Source organism: Candoia aspera, chromosome 6 (assembly GCF_035149785.1).
Source record: "Candoia aspera isolate rCanAsp1 chromosome 6, rCanAsp1.hap2, whole genome shotgun sequence".
Lineage (NCBI taxonomy): Eukaryota > Metazoa > Chordata > Lepidosauria > Squamata > Boidae > Candoia > Candoia aspera.
In genome coordinates this window covers 72648603-72665326 of record NC_086158.1, presented here as the reverse complement: position 1 = coordinate 72665326, position 16724 = coordinate 72648603, and the positions used below count along the sequence as shown (strand labels likewise).

General features: G+C 37.2%; 1 protein-coding gene across 2 annotated transcripts in view; it reads left to right on the top strand.

Moving 5' to 3' along the window:
* Positions 1-16724, top strand: part of IDE (insulin degrading enzyme) — an 81701-nt gene that overhangs the window by 12633 nt on the left and 52344 nt on the right. For both annotated transcript variants that reach the window (XM_063307388.1, XM_063307387.1), the window contains exons 2-5: positions 8986-9170; positions 9568-9775; positions 11814-11983; positions 15578-15700. In XM_063307388.1, coding sequence (XP_063163458.1) covers positions 9011-9170; positions 9568-9775; positions 11814-11983; positions 15578-15700 — 661 coding nt within the window. In that variant the 5' untranslated portion in view covers positions 8986-9010. The remainder of the gene's footprint in view (positions 1-8985; positions 9171-9567; positions 9776-11813; positions 11984-15577; positions 15701-16724) is intronic.

Here is a 16724-nt window from a genome sequence, read left to right as displayed (position 1 = left end):
AATAATGGATTGGTGTAATGAGATCTTCCTATTGCTGTGGTTTGCTGCTGTTTATAGAGCACTGTAGGATAATTTGCATCTTGCCAGTGATCATCATGGTTCGATTGACTCTCTTATGTTAAGTTCTTTCAAATTTGACTAGGATCATACTCCATTCAAAGGTTCTCCAATTCCATCTAGGAGAACCTTTCAAGAAACCAATCTGCTAGCAATGGTAAAAGCCTCACCTGCTTAATTAATGTCTTCTGAGAATTCATAACCTATCCCAAAGGAGATAACTTCTGTAATTTGTTTCTGAGCTCCCAAAAGGGGAAAGTGTACTGCTTTATGAATACATGTTCCTTATTCATAAGCCGTGAGAAAACCATGCTAGCCACTTACAGTAAAGGGTGAACATATTTCCTTATTCTTTTGTCACCATCATCTATGTCAATTAGGCTATTAGCTGAGCTGTCATTTTAATCACTGCACAATCATCAGAAGATGCTATGATTCTTTGTGTGACCTTTACTTATAAGTAAGTTATTCCCAAGTTTTAAGGTTGGTTAGTGAGAGTTTTGCTGTTGATTTTCCTAAATATCTAGTCTATTCTTTGTGTCTTTATATCCCTTTAACAAATACCTCATTGATATTATGAATGTTGGTAGAAAATATTTTAATTGCTACTCTAGAACCTTGACTAAGTCTGAAGTATGATATTGTCTTGGTGATAGATACCTCCCTGCTGTGAAGTCTAATAAAATCAGCAGGGAGGTATCTTCTTTACATTCTAATATCTATCCCAGTGTTCTTCACACACTGATAAGCTGTTGGTCCAGGTATTGCCACATGATAACTAAGGCAGATTCCACTTTGAAAAGTGGAGGAAGATTGTTTATTCAATCATTATGTATGAAAGGAAAAAAATGGAAAAATGCCATGGGAAACAATTAATTTTGTAAATTGAGGACTTTATTTTACAGGCAATTAATTTTAATTAGTTATTAATTCAAGCAATAAAATATTTTTGTCCTGACTGCCATTTTTTGGAGTGTGGCTTCGCTCATCTGCAAGTATATCACCTATTGGGTAGAGGATGGGAGAAGAGTTTCCAGGATTGGATTCAGCTGGAGGTGGTAATTCTGCTGGAGTTGGCAAGATAAGGGAGATGGTCAGTAGACAGGATTTTTGTCTGTGTTAACAATTGTTTACTGCCTTCTCTTCCTTATAGAGGGATCATTTTAAATTCAGAGTAATCACCTTTTGAGTAAATGTATTATCTGTGGAATGCAAATTGATTAGGCTGAAACTAAATATTTTTGTCAGTAAAGGATTGTGCAAAATTGTGATAGGGAAGTTTTGCTACCTCATCCTGCAGTGACTCTTATGTGCCCTCCAGAAAATTCAACTGCTACTATTAAAATGTATATAAAATATATTCATTGCTAGTATTTTCACTGAATGAAAAGGGTTTATGAATTCACCATGAGTTTTGCTACATGTATTCAAGTTACTTCTAACAATTTTCATATTCCACAATTGTTCAAAGTCCAAGGAGCTTGATTTTAGGAGATTAGAGAAATGTATATTTAGTAAATTGTAATTATGTCACTCATCCTGTTTAACTCTTCATTCCAAGAATTGGCCAGGGCATCTAATATATTCCGTAACTGATATTTAGGAATCCCAAAGTCTTCATGAGTTTCTGAGTTTGAACAGCATAACCTGGTCAGCTGTATTTTTATATGCCTCAGGCTGATGTGCTAATGCTTTAGCTCAGTATTTGAGTTTTAAGATCAGCAGACCCTATCTGGTAAGAGTGATAAGCACCAGTATATGACATGGAGCACACCTACCTTGCTATCATCCTGAATTGCCCTTCCCTGGATGAACTCACTGTGAATGTTAGCATTATTCATTATTATAAATTAGTGGGTCTCCATACTTTGGAGTTCCTTTTATGACCATGGTATCTGTTAGACACTTGCTATACCAGCTAAATTCCTAGGCTGTCACTGAATCCAATACAGAAGTTTCCACAATAAGGCCAAACCCTATCAGTGGTAGATGTCTATGCAACTTCTCTTCCCCAAATATGGTAAGAAGTAGTCTCCATCCAGCATTACATGATTAACTGATTGACTGATTGATTGATTGGATGGCTATCTCTTTTTTAAAAATAATTTATTAAACATTACAATTAAAAAGATAAAAAGTAATACAAACTAAAACATAAAAAATAGTGCAGAAAAGAAAAAATAGAAAATAAAAAATAAAAAATAATATAATGAAAAAAGAAATATATGAAGAAATGACTTCCCCCTTCATCACAAGAAATATAAAATTTTTTAGTAACTTATCACCTTCTCTTAAAATACAACAGATGATTTCTTCTTCCCATATCTTATCTATAAACAAATCCTTAAAGCCTCTTCGTTCAGTCTTGGTCAGCAAAAGTCCATTAAAGGTAAAGAGATAACAACATACCTATTTTGACCTTGATCAAATAAACCAAATTTATATTCCTTCTCTTTTTAACAGTCTTGAACTTTAATCCCTTGAAATAATGTCCAAGAACTTGATTTCTTTTCATTTTTTCTTTGTCTCTTCTCACAAAGTCCTTCAAAACTTTAACAAGTTTCTTTTGTAAATCCAGTATAGGAAAGTTATCCAGGTCACTCTTCTGGTTTGTTGTTTGTACATCCCTTTTAATTATTAATACATCAGGTTTCATTTATATATCGAGTATAGCATCTTTTTCCATATCATTCTTGTAGCCTGTCATTTTTAAATCCAGTTTCAGATCAGTCTCAGTCTTGTCCAGTAAAACTTGTTCTTCCATAGCATCTTTTAAACACAGTCTATAATGGCAGACACTCTTAAAGTTAACTTCTGGGTCCATTGTTCACAAATATCCTTCAGTACATCCAATGTTAAAATACTTTGCTCCATTCTGTATTAATAAGTCAAATTTAAGTGGTGTTCTCCTTTAATTGTAATCTTAGTTCCTTCTGGTTCCCTTTAGTGTCCAACCTTCAAAGTCCCATCCTATCATGTTTTTTTAACAATTCAAAAGAAAAGCATTTTCCCACAGGAAGGATTGTTATAATTAATTCCAAAATCTTATTTCAAATCCATCTGGATCCTTAGTCTGTTTATCTCTTTCCAAAATCAGTGTTCTAATCACCCTTTCACTGTTCCAAAAAAAGATTTTTTTAAAGTCCTTAAACTTGTGTTTAAAACTTCTTTCACTAAGGATTGAAGGAAACTCACCCAGTGTTATAAAACTTGTCAATCCAAAGGTTCCTAATAGCTCAAAAGCAGTTAAGAAGCAATTTCTGAAAGTGATTGAGAAATGAGGCTTGGCGAACATTATGTCCGTGTAGGCTGCATTATTCATCACGGGAGACTGGAATGCTAAGGTGGGCAGTCAAATGACACCTGGAATTACAGGTAAGCATGGCCTGGGTGAACAAAACGAAGCAGGACATAGGCTGATAGAATTTTGCCAAGACAACTCAATGTGCATGACAAACACTCTCTTCCAGCAACCTAAGAGACAGCTTTATACATGGACTTCCCCAGATGGACAACACCGAAACCAGATTGACCACATCCTTTGCAGCCAAAGGTGGCGGACATCTATACAGTCGGTAAAAACAAGGTCTGGAGCTGACTGTAGTTCAGATCACGAACTTCTTCTTGCACAATTTAGGATCAGACTAAAGAGATTAGGGAAGACCCACAGATCAACTAGATATGAGCTCACTAATATTCCTAAGGAATATGCAGTGGAGGTGAACAGATTTAAGGGACGGGACTTAGTAGATAGGGTCCCAGAAGAACTATGGACAGAAGTCCGCAACATTGTTCAAGAAGCGGCAACAAAATACATCCCAAAGAAAGAGAAAACCAAGAAGGCAAAATGGCTGTCTGCTGAGACACTGGAAGTAGCCCAAGAAAGAAGGAAAGCAAAAGGCAACAGTGATAGGGGGAGATATGCCCAATTAAATGCAAAATTCCAGAGGTTAGCCAGAAGAGATAAGGAATTATTTTTAAACAAGCAATGCGTGGAAGTGGAAGAAGACAATAGAATAGGAAGGACAAGAGACCTCTTCCAGAAAATTAGAAACATTGGAGGTAAATTCCAGGCCAAAATGGGTATGATCAAAAACAAAGATGGCAAGGACCTAACAGAAGAAGAAGAGATCAAGAAAAGGTGGCAAGAATATACGGAAGACCTGTATAGGAAGGATAACAATATCGGGGATAGCTTTGACGGTGTGGTCAGTGAGCTAGACATCCTGAAGAGTGAGGTTGAATGGGCCTTAAGAAGCATTGCTAATAACAAGGCAGCAGGAGACGATGGCATCCCAGCTGAACTGTTCAAAATCTTGCAAGATGATGCTGTCAAGGTAATGCATGCTATATGCCAGCAAATTTGGAAAACACAAGAATGGCAATCAGATTGGAAAAAATCAACTTATATCCCCATACCAAAAAAGGGAAACACTAAAGAATGTTCAAACTATCGAACAGTGGCACTCATTTCATGTGCCAGTAAGGTAATGCTCAAGATCCTGCAAGGTAGACTTCAGCAGTTCATGGAGCGAGAATTGCCAGATGTACAAGCTGGGTTTAGAAAAGGCAGAGGAACTAGGGACCAAATTGCCAATATCCGCTGGATAATGGAAAAAGCCAGGGAGTTTCAGAAAAACATCTGTTTCTGTTTTATTGACTATTCTAAAGCCTTTGACTGTGTGGTAAAGGTAAAGGTAAAGGTTTCCCTTGACGTAAAGTCCAGTCGTGTCCGACTCTAGGGGGCGGTGCTCATCTCCGTTTCTAAGCCTTAGAGCCGGCGTTGTCATAGACACTTCCAGGTCATGTGGCCAGCATGACGACTTGGAACGCCGTTACCTTCCCGCCGAAGCGGTACCTATTGATCTACTCACATTTGCATGTTTTCGAACTGCTAGGTGAGCAGGAGCTGGGACTAGCAACGGGAGCTCACCCCGCCGCGCGGTTTTGAACCGCCGACCTTCTGATCGACAGCTCAGCGGTTTAACCCGCAGCGCCACCGCGTCCCATTTGACTGTGTGGACCATAACAAATTGTGGCAAGTTCTTAGTGGTATGGGGATACCAAGTCATCTTGTCTGCCTCCTGAAGAATCTGTATAACGACCAAGTAGCAACAGTAAGAACAGACCACGGAACAACGGACTGGTTTAAGATTGGGAAAGGAGTACGGCAGGGCTGTATACTCTCACCCTACCTATTCAACTTGTACGCAGAACACATCAGGCGACATGCTGGGCTTGAGGAATCCAAGGCTGGAGTTAAAATTGCTGGAAGAAACTTTAACAATCTCAGATATGCAGATGATACCACTTTGATGGCTGAAAGCGAAGAGGAACTGAGGAGCCTTATGATGAAGGTGAAAGAAGAAAGTGCAAAAGCTGGCTTGCAGCTAAACCTCAAAAAAACCAAGATTATGGCAACCAGCTTGATTGATAACTGGCAAATAGAAGGAGAAAATGTAGAAGCAGTGAAAGACTTTGTGTCATGATCACCGTTGCGATGCTTGTGACATCGCAACGGCTCGCATGACAGTGCAGGGAAATGGGTACCGGGCGGATTAAGGGAAAAGGCAACTAGCTAACAAAAGAGAGCAACAGGTGCTGGGAACAAAGTATCAACTCTAGCTGGAGGCGCAGAAGAGAGAGGTACAATGTTGCAAAGAAGGTAATTGACAAGACCAGACCATGAGGTGTGCCCGAGCTGTCAAAGGGATTACGAACCTGATCGCCCGGCAATGAACCATCACCGGCCAGGGAAGCAATTAAGGAAACGCCTGGAGCACAGGAGGGGCTCCACGACCCCTCGCCTACCGGCAACGGAACCGACGGGGCTCGGGGTGCACCCAAAGTAAGAAGGGGTGGAGCGCTGACCGGCGCGGGCTATTTAAATCCCGTTCCGGCGCGCTCCACTCACTCTCAGCTTTTCTAAGGGCATGCATTCTATTCCCAAATAAAACCAGAACCTAAAGTCTACTCTAGCATCTGTGTTTTTATTGGGTCTCAGGCAGAGCCTGTCCTGATTACCAGGAAACACACTGAGGCGAGGACTTGGTCTCTAATATTTATTAGTAGTACTTAACAAGAATCCTAACAAACTGAGAAAGCGTGGGAAAACCCAGCCATATAAACCCCAAAGGTTAAGGCGGTCCCGATCTGTGTCTCTTTGAATGGCTGAACAGTTCCTCAGTGCTACGCATGCGCTTGACAGTCTGGGTGAGAGCCCCCTGCTCGCCATCCTTACTCATGACAGAGCCTGACACTTTGTATTTCTAGGTGCAAAGAGTACTGCAGATGCTGACTGCAGTCAGGAAATCAGAAGACGCTTAATCCTTGAGAGAAGAGCAATGACAAATCTCGATAAAATAGTTAAGAGCAGAGACATCACACTGACAACAAAGGTCCGCATAGTTAAAGCAATGGTGTTCCCCGTAGTAACATATGGCTGCTAGAGCTGGACCATGGGGAAGGCTGAGAGAAGGAAGATAGATGCTTTTGAACTGTGGTGTTGGAGGAAAATTCTGAGAGTGCCTTGGACTGCAAGAAGATCCAACCAGTCCATCCTCCAGGAAATAAAGCCAGACTGCTCACTTGAGGGAACAATATTAAAGGCAAAACTGAAATACTTTGGCCACATAATGAGAAGACAGGACACCCTGGAGAAGGTGCTGATGCTAGGGAGAGTGGAGGGCAAAAGGAAGAGGGGCCGACCAAGGGCAAGGTGGATGGATGATACTCTAGAGGTGACGGACTCGTCCCTGGGGGAGCTGGGGGTGTTGACGACCGACCGGAAGCTCTGGCGTGGGCTGGTCCATGAAGTCACGAAGAGTCGGAAGCGACTAAACGAAAAAACTTATTCATAACAGCAAAACAAGAGTTGTTAGAAACGCCATGTATTTTTAGCATCTGATAACAATATAGCCCAATGTCCAATGAGTGAAGTCCAATGAGTGAAGTAAATGCCAGTAGCGTATAATGTCTCTGTAGAACCTGCTCCTATTGTTGTGGCAACCTTTATTATTATTACAGCTCTTTAATCTTATAGCAATCTGACTCCCTTCTCAGTTTGATTCTTTCTTGCATCAGACTACCATATTTGTCTGGGGTAAAATGTCAGTGTAAATTATTTAGTAGACAAATTAGGAGAAAGAATTTTGATTTATTGTTGGTTTTACTATATAGCCAATATGAGTTTAACTGGAAAGCAAAATGTCTGTACTGTAGATCTTGCATATAGGTGTCTTTGTTGTGTACTCAAACAATTATTAACCATTTTGTGATTAGTGAAGGTGGAGTGTAGGTGTATGGAGTTTAATTTGACATTCGTCGAATTTTAGCCTTGAAACATTTTGATATACTACTGCTGATGAAACATACCATTTTGTAACATTTTGTTTCTATTTTTTTCCAGGTTTCTTTTTGCTTGCCTTTTTAATTCTTGTAATTAGTTCTTAAATCTTCTTAATTCTTATAATTGAATAGTACAGTTCTTAAAATGCAAGTTTGGTTTCTTGTTTCCTTATCTTTCTGATTATGTCGCAGAATTAGAGCGTTCGTTGGTTGGTTATTAGTTGGATGGTTGGTTTTTTGCTGGAATTATTTAGAACAGTCATTACATGTTGCTTTTCTGCTCTAGAAAACTAATACGTTTTGCATTTGTCTTAGAGTTTCAGGATGGTGTGCTGCTGCCAGGAAGTAGATAGTTGCTGGGAACAAATAATTCAGCACTTTGCAAATGGAAGTACAAGTCGTTTAGATGAAGAAACCGGAATGGTCTAGGAATATGGGTTGAGGTATACAAGTATTCTTGACTGATAGGATAGAGAAGACATGCTGTTTTCTTCAGAGTTATATTTTTAAAGTTAATGCAAAATAAAAACAACAAAACCATGCAATAATGTATAAAGAAAAAGAAGCTGTCAGCGGGCATAGATGGCATTGGATTCATCTCATTTTTGTCATTGTTCTTACACTATATCTAGGTCTAGTTCTAGCTCAGTCAGGAGTAGGATATAGCAAGAACAAATACAGAAAACCATCATAGCGTTTCTTAAGGTGTAGACAAAGGCATAGTCATGCAAGGAATCCTGCATGAATGACCTTAGTGTTCATGCATGCTGCACTTAATTCCTATAAGTACAGGCCTTAAACTAGGTGGATTTCTGGTTTGTCCTTGCAGGAGGATTTTGGCATTATGAAACTTTGGGCCTATCTTGCTCAATTCACTAGTGTTCTTATTAACAGTAAAATATTTCATTTTTGATTCAAAGAGCCATATAATCTAGGCTTGGCCTGCCAAAGCAAATGATAAGTTGAGCTTTATTGTACTATGTTTTGAGTGGAGTGATGTTTTTATTTTGGTAATTAATTAGGTATCAATATTAACATTTTTATTTGATTCAGAATTTAGCTCTGGAAAACAGTGTCTAATTACTATTATAAGTCAACAGAGTTAGCAAGGGTGCAATTAAGTATAAATTACAGTATAATAGTTAAAGTATAGGTATAGATTTTATATACTCTAAAATAAGTTACCTTAATAAACTGAATCCACTATGATCTTTTTTAAGCCTATGGACAGTGTATTTTAGATCTGGAACTATAGTTGGAAGTTGTAGCAATGTATTTACCATGAGTTTTGGTGCTGGCTACTAGCTTGGCTGGCTTCATAAAGGGTTGGACCTCATAAATGGAAGTAATGGGATCATTGGCTGTCAGCCTGTGATGACAGCGTGACTGCCTCTGAAGGCCATCTCTTGGGAGACTAGTGGACTTTCTTGTGCGGTTGGTTAGCCATTGTGAGAACAGACTGCTGGACTAGATAGGCCAGGGGTCCTATGCAGCAGGACACTGCTTATATTTTTATGTTCATAATTCTATCTTAAATTATCTGAATTCAACTTTTCCTGATTTGTTTCCTGTTTTCTTTAGGCTTCAGCAAGAGGTATACTACAAAATGAATGATCCTGCTATCAAACGAATAACAAATGAAATTATCAAATCACCTGAGGATAAACGAGAATATCGTGGGTTAGAACTGGCAAATGGCATCAAAGCAATGCTTATCAGTGATCCCACTACAGACAAATCTTCAGCTACACTTGATGTACACATAGGTATTTAAACAAATACCTTGCTTTGGTTTTGGTTTTAGTTTTAAATTGTAAGGTAACACAAAGTCATTAACTTTTTGAGTCCTATGTTAACATTTCTTCTTTCTTTACAGTTTCAAATGTATAATTAACTTCAGTTGAGATTTACATGGAAGAACAATATGAAGAAATTGTATAATAGCTTATATATTCTAGCATGACTTAGCTACAGAGTAAAAGAACCTACTCAATTGATTTCATATGGTGACTTCTTTTTTGAAGTAAAGTTTTGTATGCCACATTGATTTAATTGCAACTCACCCCTTTTAAAAACTTAATCTAATTGTAGTAATTGTGCAGAATTACTTTAATAAGACTTAATATTTTATGATGATTTGTTACATTTTTTTCTCTCCACAAGGATCATTATCTGATCCCCCTAATATTTCTGGATTAAGCCATTTTTGTGAACATATGCTATTTTTGGGAACTGAAAAATACCCAAAAGAAAATGAGTACAGCCAATTTCTCAGTGAACATGGAGGGAGTTCAAATGCTTTTACAAGTGGAGAACACACCAACTACTACTTTGATGTCTCACACGAACACTTGGAAGGTGCTCTTGACAGGTAAGCATATCTTAATTATTCAGTGTGTATATTGTTAACCACCATGTGATTTTTACTGGGAGTAAAATTTTACTTAATATATTCTGTACTTCTGGCAAAACCTTTATTAGGCCAATTGAAATTTTAAGTCACTACAGTTATGATTCCTTTTCATGGGACTTGGAAAATATTGAATTTAGTGTTACTAGAATAAGCTCTTACATGGAAGGTGGAGGACATTGTATCATCTTGCCAGCACTATTACTTGAGGTTCTGTTCTTTCCCATCATTAGGCAGTCCTGTCCAATTTAGTTTTTATTACATTTTATTATATTACACGACATAGAAAACCAACCCCAAATATAATGAGTTTATTAATATAGACATTTCGATAGTTGCTTTCTATATTTTCAGTTGGCCGGGTGTTATGTATCTCCTGATAGGTTAGAAGCAGTTTTGACTCTTGACAGCTGGGATTTATGTTGAAGAACTTAAAAACATTCACTTGTTTCTTCTTCATAATAAGCTTTGGGAGAATTTTTATGTGAAACTAACCTGTAGCTGCTAAGTTCAAATTTGTATGTCTGAAATCTCTTTATCATTACATTTAACCAGGTAAACTGGTACAAAATGGATTACTCCATAATCTGCTTCATCCCTTTTGCTTCCTCTAATCAAAATGACTAATGAAAAGTTCTTGAGACTTCAGAGGTTGGAGTTATTTTGTAAAAATTCATTTGATCTAATAAAGGGACTGCTTCATTAGAGTTTGGATTATTTCTGGCTTTCTGAAATAATTAAATGTATAGAAAATGTGAATATTACATAACTGGAAAATGTTTTTGACATTTTGGATATAATAGTAAAATGTTAGATATTTTATATAAGTCCCTTGATTGATATATAGAAATATATCATATTTCCATATATTTTTATATATATGTATATTTATGTATATTTATTTTGTTTTAATTATTTTAACTGTTTTATAATTTTTATGATTGTAAGCTGCCCAGAGTCACTTGTTGAGATGGGCAGCTATAGAAATTAAATAAATGAATAAATCATAGTTTTCCAGTGAGAAAAAATTCAGCAGTGCTATAATGTGTAAGACTTCATATCTGGGTTTACATTTCCTTGTTACTTTATATAGCTCTGGACTTATTACAGGTAGTCCCTGCTTAATGACCTTTCATTCAGTGACTGTTCAAAGTTATGGTGCTGAATGAAGGAACATACAACCAGTTCTCAAAGTTCTGGCTGTCGCAGTCACATGAACAAAAGTCAGGTCTGCCCGCATTTACGACGATCCCCGGCAACACCTCCCCAACCACTCCAGATGACCTTTGTAGTCATTGCCTGCCTCCCCTTTGCTGGGCTCACCTTTGCTGCCTCATGCATGGGGAAGGTGCTGAGAAAATGTCCCCAGGCGGCAGATAAAAGCTACAGGTGGGGTGGGTGTGTGCTTCGCCACATGCCAGCCACAGCCTCCTTTCATGTGCTGGCCAGGGCCTCCTTATACTTGCTGGCCGGGTCCTTCTGTTGCGCAGCAGTCGTGGAAGAAGGACCTGGCTGGCGTGCAAAAGAAGGCCCCGGCTGTGCCAACACAAAAGAATAACCCAGCCAGTACACAAAAAGGCAGTCCTCCTTTTGTGCCGGCACAGCCAGGGTCTTCTTTCACACCAGCCTGGTCCTTGTTTTGTAAAATGTATGCTAGGATGCTCCTCATGGGTTGCAGATTGGCCATCCCAACCGAACCTAACTCAAATTCTTAAATAGCTAATAGTTTGTGCTTCATAAAGTGGATTACAATGGACAAATTACTTAGGGGTAATTTTGTAATTTCCAGATGCAGTGGTCCAGTTGAGTAAATTAATATAGACATGAGCAGAATGTAAAAGATCAAGGATGAAAAGGTGATGAACAGAAGTTACCCTTCCTGAACTAAAAACTAAAGCCATGTTGTACACTCCCATACTGTAGATACTATTTTAAAATTTTAAAATGTTACTGTGATTCAGTACATTAATTTGGAAAATATCAAACTTCCTTCATACAGGTTTGCCCAATTTTTCTTGTGCCCTCTCTTTGATGAAAGTTGCAAAGATAGAGAAGTAAATGCTGTTGATTCTGAGCATGAGAAGAATTTAATGGATGATTCATGGCGACTATTTCAGCTAGAAAAGGCTACTGGAAATCCTGATCATCCATTTAGCAAATTTGGGACAGGTAAATAAGAATGCAATTTTACATCATATAGTCTCTTCAGCTATGTGGATATGATTCCTCATCTTTCTAAACATTCAGTCATTGTACAACTAAAAATATATGCCATAGGGTGTGAAATCTTCTTGATGATTGACTTCTTTAATTAGAGAAAAGACAACTTCTACATTTATTGCTGACTGGAAACTCCTTACAGATTTTTGTGTGAAACAAAAAAATGAATTTATGATTTCTGGTTTTGATGATTAGAAAAAATAGATAATAGCAAAAAAAGAGAGTGTTTTTTGTTTTGGGGGGTTTTTTTTGGTAACCATAGAGTAAGAGGTAATTTTGTATTGGTGCTTATAATTGCTGTAAAGAAAATTGGAAGCTACTTCTTTCTATTTCTTTTCAGTCATTCTTTTTGCAATTTTGGCTTTTACTTTCTCTTTTTTTCTTTCTTTCCTTTCCTTTATATTAGTTCTTGTTAGTTTTTATCTTTGTTTTAAAATACTTAATGAAAATTATATGAAAAAAAATCTTCTTGGTGATGCAGCCTTTAGAATTATGGTAGTTAAATTTCCTTGATTCACTGACAGTGGAAATAAGAAAATACAGAAGGAAGGAATTAGAAATGGAAGCAATCCCTAACTATAAGTAATTTTGATAATGTACAGTAAATGAAATCTTGCTCATCTATTCATCAGCCTTGTTTATTTCATCAGGACAAACTAAACCATTGAAATCAAAGGATGTAAACCATAGTCCATATTAATGATATGCATCTTGTCTTGGGTGTGCAGATTCTAGTTGGAGTAAGTGCTTTCATAGATAACCAACCAGTTAGGGATTCATGGATTATAATTAGCACCTTGAGATGCACCTGGAAACAAACTGGCAATCAATGTAGTGCCCTCAATACTACTGTAATATGATAATGTTGGGTTTTTCCCATTAACAAGTAGGCAACTGCATTCTGTACTAGTTGCAGTTTCTAGATGGTCTTTGAGTGCAGTCCCAGGTAGAGCATATTGCAGTAGTGTAAACACAAGGTGAGGAAGGCATGAGTGACTTGCTAGTGCCTGTTCCAAGAATAGGCTTAATTGGGGCATCGGCCAAAGTTGAGTAAAGGCTCTCTTGGGTATGGCTTCCACATGCTTTTTTGGCAGGTTCTATGAGTTCAGGAGGCCCCAAAATTATGGACTAGCTCTTTCTGTGGAGCATGACCCCCATCTAGGCTTGGGGTTGGTGTTATCTTGGATTCAAGAAAGTTTCTGAATCAACAGCCACTTTATCCTTCTTGGGTTAAGTCAGCCTGTTTCTCCCCATCCAGACCATTACAGCTTTCAAACACCAAGTCAAGACTTCTACTGCAACTTGCATCTAGGATTACTGGATAAAAGTTCCTTTTTGTCTTGGATGCTATTTGGAAAACTCTTCTTTTAAGTTGTTTTATAAATGATATTTTTCTTTAATAATTGCATTTTCAAAAGCAAAGCAATGCTAGATATCTGTATTGCAGGTCATTATGTTGTTATTATAATGATAGTCTGTAACCAAAGTATGTAGGCTTGAAGAGTTATGTTTAATAACTGTTTGTTTCTTAATTATATTCATACTTACTATAATTACAGCTGTTCATAAACTGAGTTGTTTTATGTGTCTGTGTTCTCATTATTTTAAGATGTTGTCTTCACATCACTTATTGTTTCTCATCTTAGGTTTATATTCATTATTATAGTATGTCAGCTCGGAGTGGTAGGTTTACTTTGTATAGTAGTAACATTTGAGGCAGCATGTTGGGAATAGAAGTTCCAGCCTTGGTTTTTCTTTTTCACTGCCAGGAAAAGTCTTGCATTTTGATTAGACAATTTAAAATTTTAAAACTAAATTGTAGAAGTTGCTCTCCCTGCATTAATACAGAATAACGTCAAAACGTCAGTGCTCAGAAATAAGTTAGTGACCTGCAACACAATGTCATCCTCCACCCGTCCTTCTCCAGTCACTGACCGCTGCCCTCCATTTCATCCTGGGTTGCTGGGCTACCTGCCCTCATCAGAAGGGACCTTCCCTTGGAGAACCATAAAAGGCTGGACTTTTTCTTTTTTTTCTTTTTTACATTCACCAACTGAATACTACAATGCTGGGCTTTAAAAAAACAAACCAAAAAAAAGTTTTTCCAGCAATAGTGGACTTTCCCCCCACAAACTGGGTCATATTAACAACAGTTCTGCCAGCGTACCCTTCTGGTCTAGGAGACAGAAAGGAAAATAGAAATCGTGGCATTTTCAGTTTTTTTGTCCCCCACCAGTCCACTGGGGACAAAGCTGAAGAATGGATCCAGATTAATACTTCTTAAGCTGACTTCATTTCCAGTGGGTTGCAGCATAGGAGACAAGCAGGTCATGGCATCAGTGCAGAAGAGCCCTCACTGTTCCTTGACCAAGATGTTATGGTTCACTGAAGTGGAAAGGAATGATGAGTATCCTCTTTTCATTTCATGCAGTTGGCTTGAGACTACTAACTGATTTATAATAACAAAGTTGATATAGATAGTCCCAGGCCTGGGGTAAGGTTGTTTGTAGAGCCCCTGTCTAATTTTTTTTAAAGTTAATGTACTTATGTGTCTTATACTTTGTCCAGGTGGTTCATGTCATGAGTAAGGATGGTGAGCAGGGGGCTCCCATCCAGGCTGTAAAGCGCATGCGTAGTACTGAGGAATTAGGTAGCCATTCAAAGAGACACAGATTGGGCCCGCCTTAGCCTTTGGGGTTTATATGTCTGGGTTTTTCCCACGCTTCTTCAGTTTGTTAGGATTTTCTGTCATGTAGCAGTAATAAAACACTAGAGACCTATTCTTGTCTCAGTGTGGTTCCTGGCTGTTAGGACAGTTCTGTTTCTTTAAGTTGTGAGTTTTTTAATTATTGTAAACCACTCAGATTTTTGGAGTTAGGCAGCCTCAGAATCCAATAAATAAATAAATATTGAAATTGCCAAATCGGAGACTTAAATGTTCTCAATACATTAGGATCACAAAGCATGGCTTGATCTTGATTTGTAGTGAGCACTTAACTACAGTTTCACAGTTCATATACCATGAGAAATAGGCTTAATAAACTAGGGTTTGCCTTCTTAGTAGAAAGCAAACATCCTAACTAACTTTTTTTTTTGCTTCAGTAAACCATAGTTTTTTTAATCAAGAAGACTGTGATTGAAGTGATAAGTGAATAATACTTTTTCTCCCATCTTGGTTTGAGGATGCTTATTGATTACCTCTATAGGTAATATAGATATCACTGCAAGACATCTATTCTTTTCTGTTCCTGAAAAATTCAGTTCTGAATCTTGATTTACAAATTATTTTTCCCAATTCATATATAAATTTAAGGTACCTAACAGAAGCACCATGATCTTATAGGAAATATACACAAGAACTCCATACATATTGCCTATAACGTACCCAGCAGCTTTTCCAAAGCTCATATTGTGATTTGGCTGAAGAATATACAGCGCACATTAGCCTCCCATATGATTGTAGGATTTAAGAGAATGAATGCCCCATTCCCTGCTAATAACTTTTTTCTCTAACACACCCTTTATTCTATTCTTGCTTTATAGGGAACAAGTTCACTTTGGAAACTAGACCAAACCAAGAAGGAATAGATATAAGGCAAGAGCTATTGAAGTTTCACTCCACTTACTATTCATCAAATTTAATGGCTGTTTGTGTTTTAGGACGGGGTAAGAATGGCAAGCATTAATGAGAATTATTCTGAAATATTTAAATGTTATTAATATTTTACATAATATAAATCCTTTAGGGAATTAAACAAAGGCAAGCTTCATGTTCAGTAGTAAAATAAAAACCTTGCTGAGTTAATAATGTATTGACTGTGATAATACCTTCATTTGATAACACATAAAAATATTAGAATAGAGATACAAAGCACTCTGGGTATTCCTTTGCAGATTTATTATTTTCTGCCTTCTGTGGCTATTAGCATCACTGCTCTTTCTCTAAATTCATGTCGTATCACCATTTTTAAAAATGTTTTCCTTTTATTGTATTATTATAAATCTTGATTCATAGTATTGTTTTAACATAGTGATGTTTATATGGTATGATTAAGATTATTAACATTCTATTTTTTAGATAGCTTAATGTATTGAAAATAGGGAAAGGAAAGAAAAAAATGCTATCAATATTAATTACAATTTAGGATGTCAGTATTATGAGCATAAAATTATTTGGCTTTTTCATCCAAATATAACATTAAAAAAGAATGGCTGCAACTCACATCAAAGTATTGATTATGGTTTTGATCTTAAACTAAATACTTATTAAAATCTCCATTGTACTGTTACTATATACTGTATATATACTATATATATGTTGATAAGAGGAAAAAAAGGTAGACAGCAAGTTTCACAAAAGTTAAAATACCTAAAAAGTAAAAAAAAAAATAGCAACAACTATTGGTTTCTGACTCCCCTCTTTTTATGCATTTGCTAATTTGCGATATTTGTGGACATTTAGACCTCCTTAAAAGCCAAACTGTAAGTGGTTATATTTACCATGCTGTGTGATGTGTTGTATGTATGGGAACCATTCTTGCTTAAATTTAGTTCTTAAGTTTAGTTAACTTCTATTGTGTAAGTATACTGTTAGTTTTGCCATTGCTGTGTGTTCCCCAAGTTTAAGTTCCCAGTCAGATATTGTCAGGATTGTGTCTTTCTTCCAGCGTTGAGCAAAGTTTATTCTCAC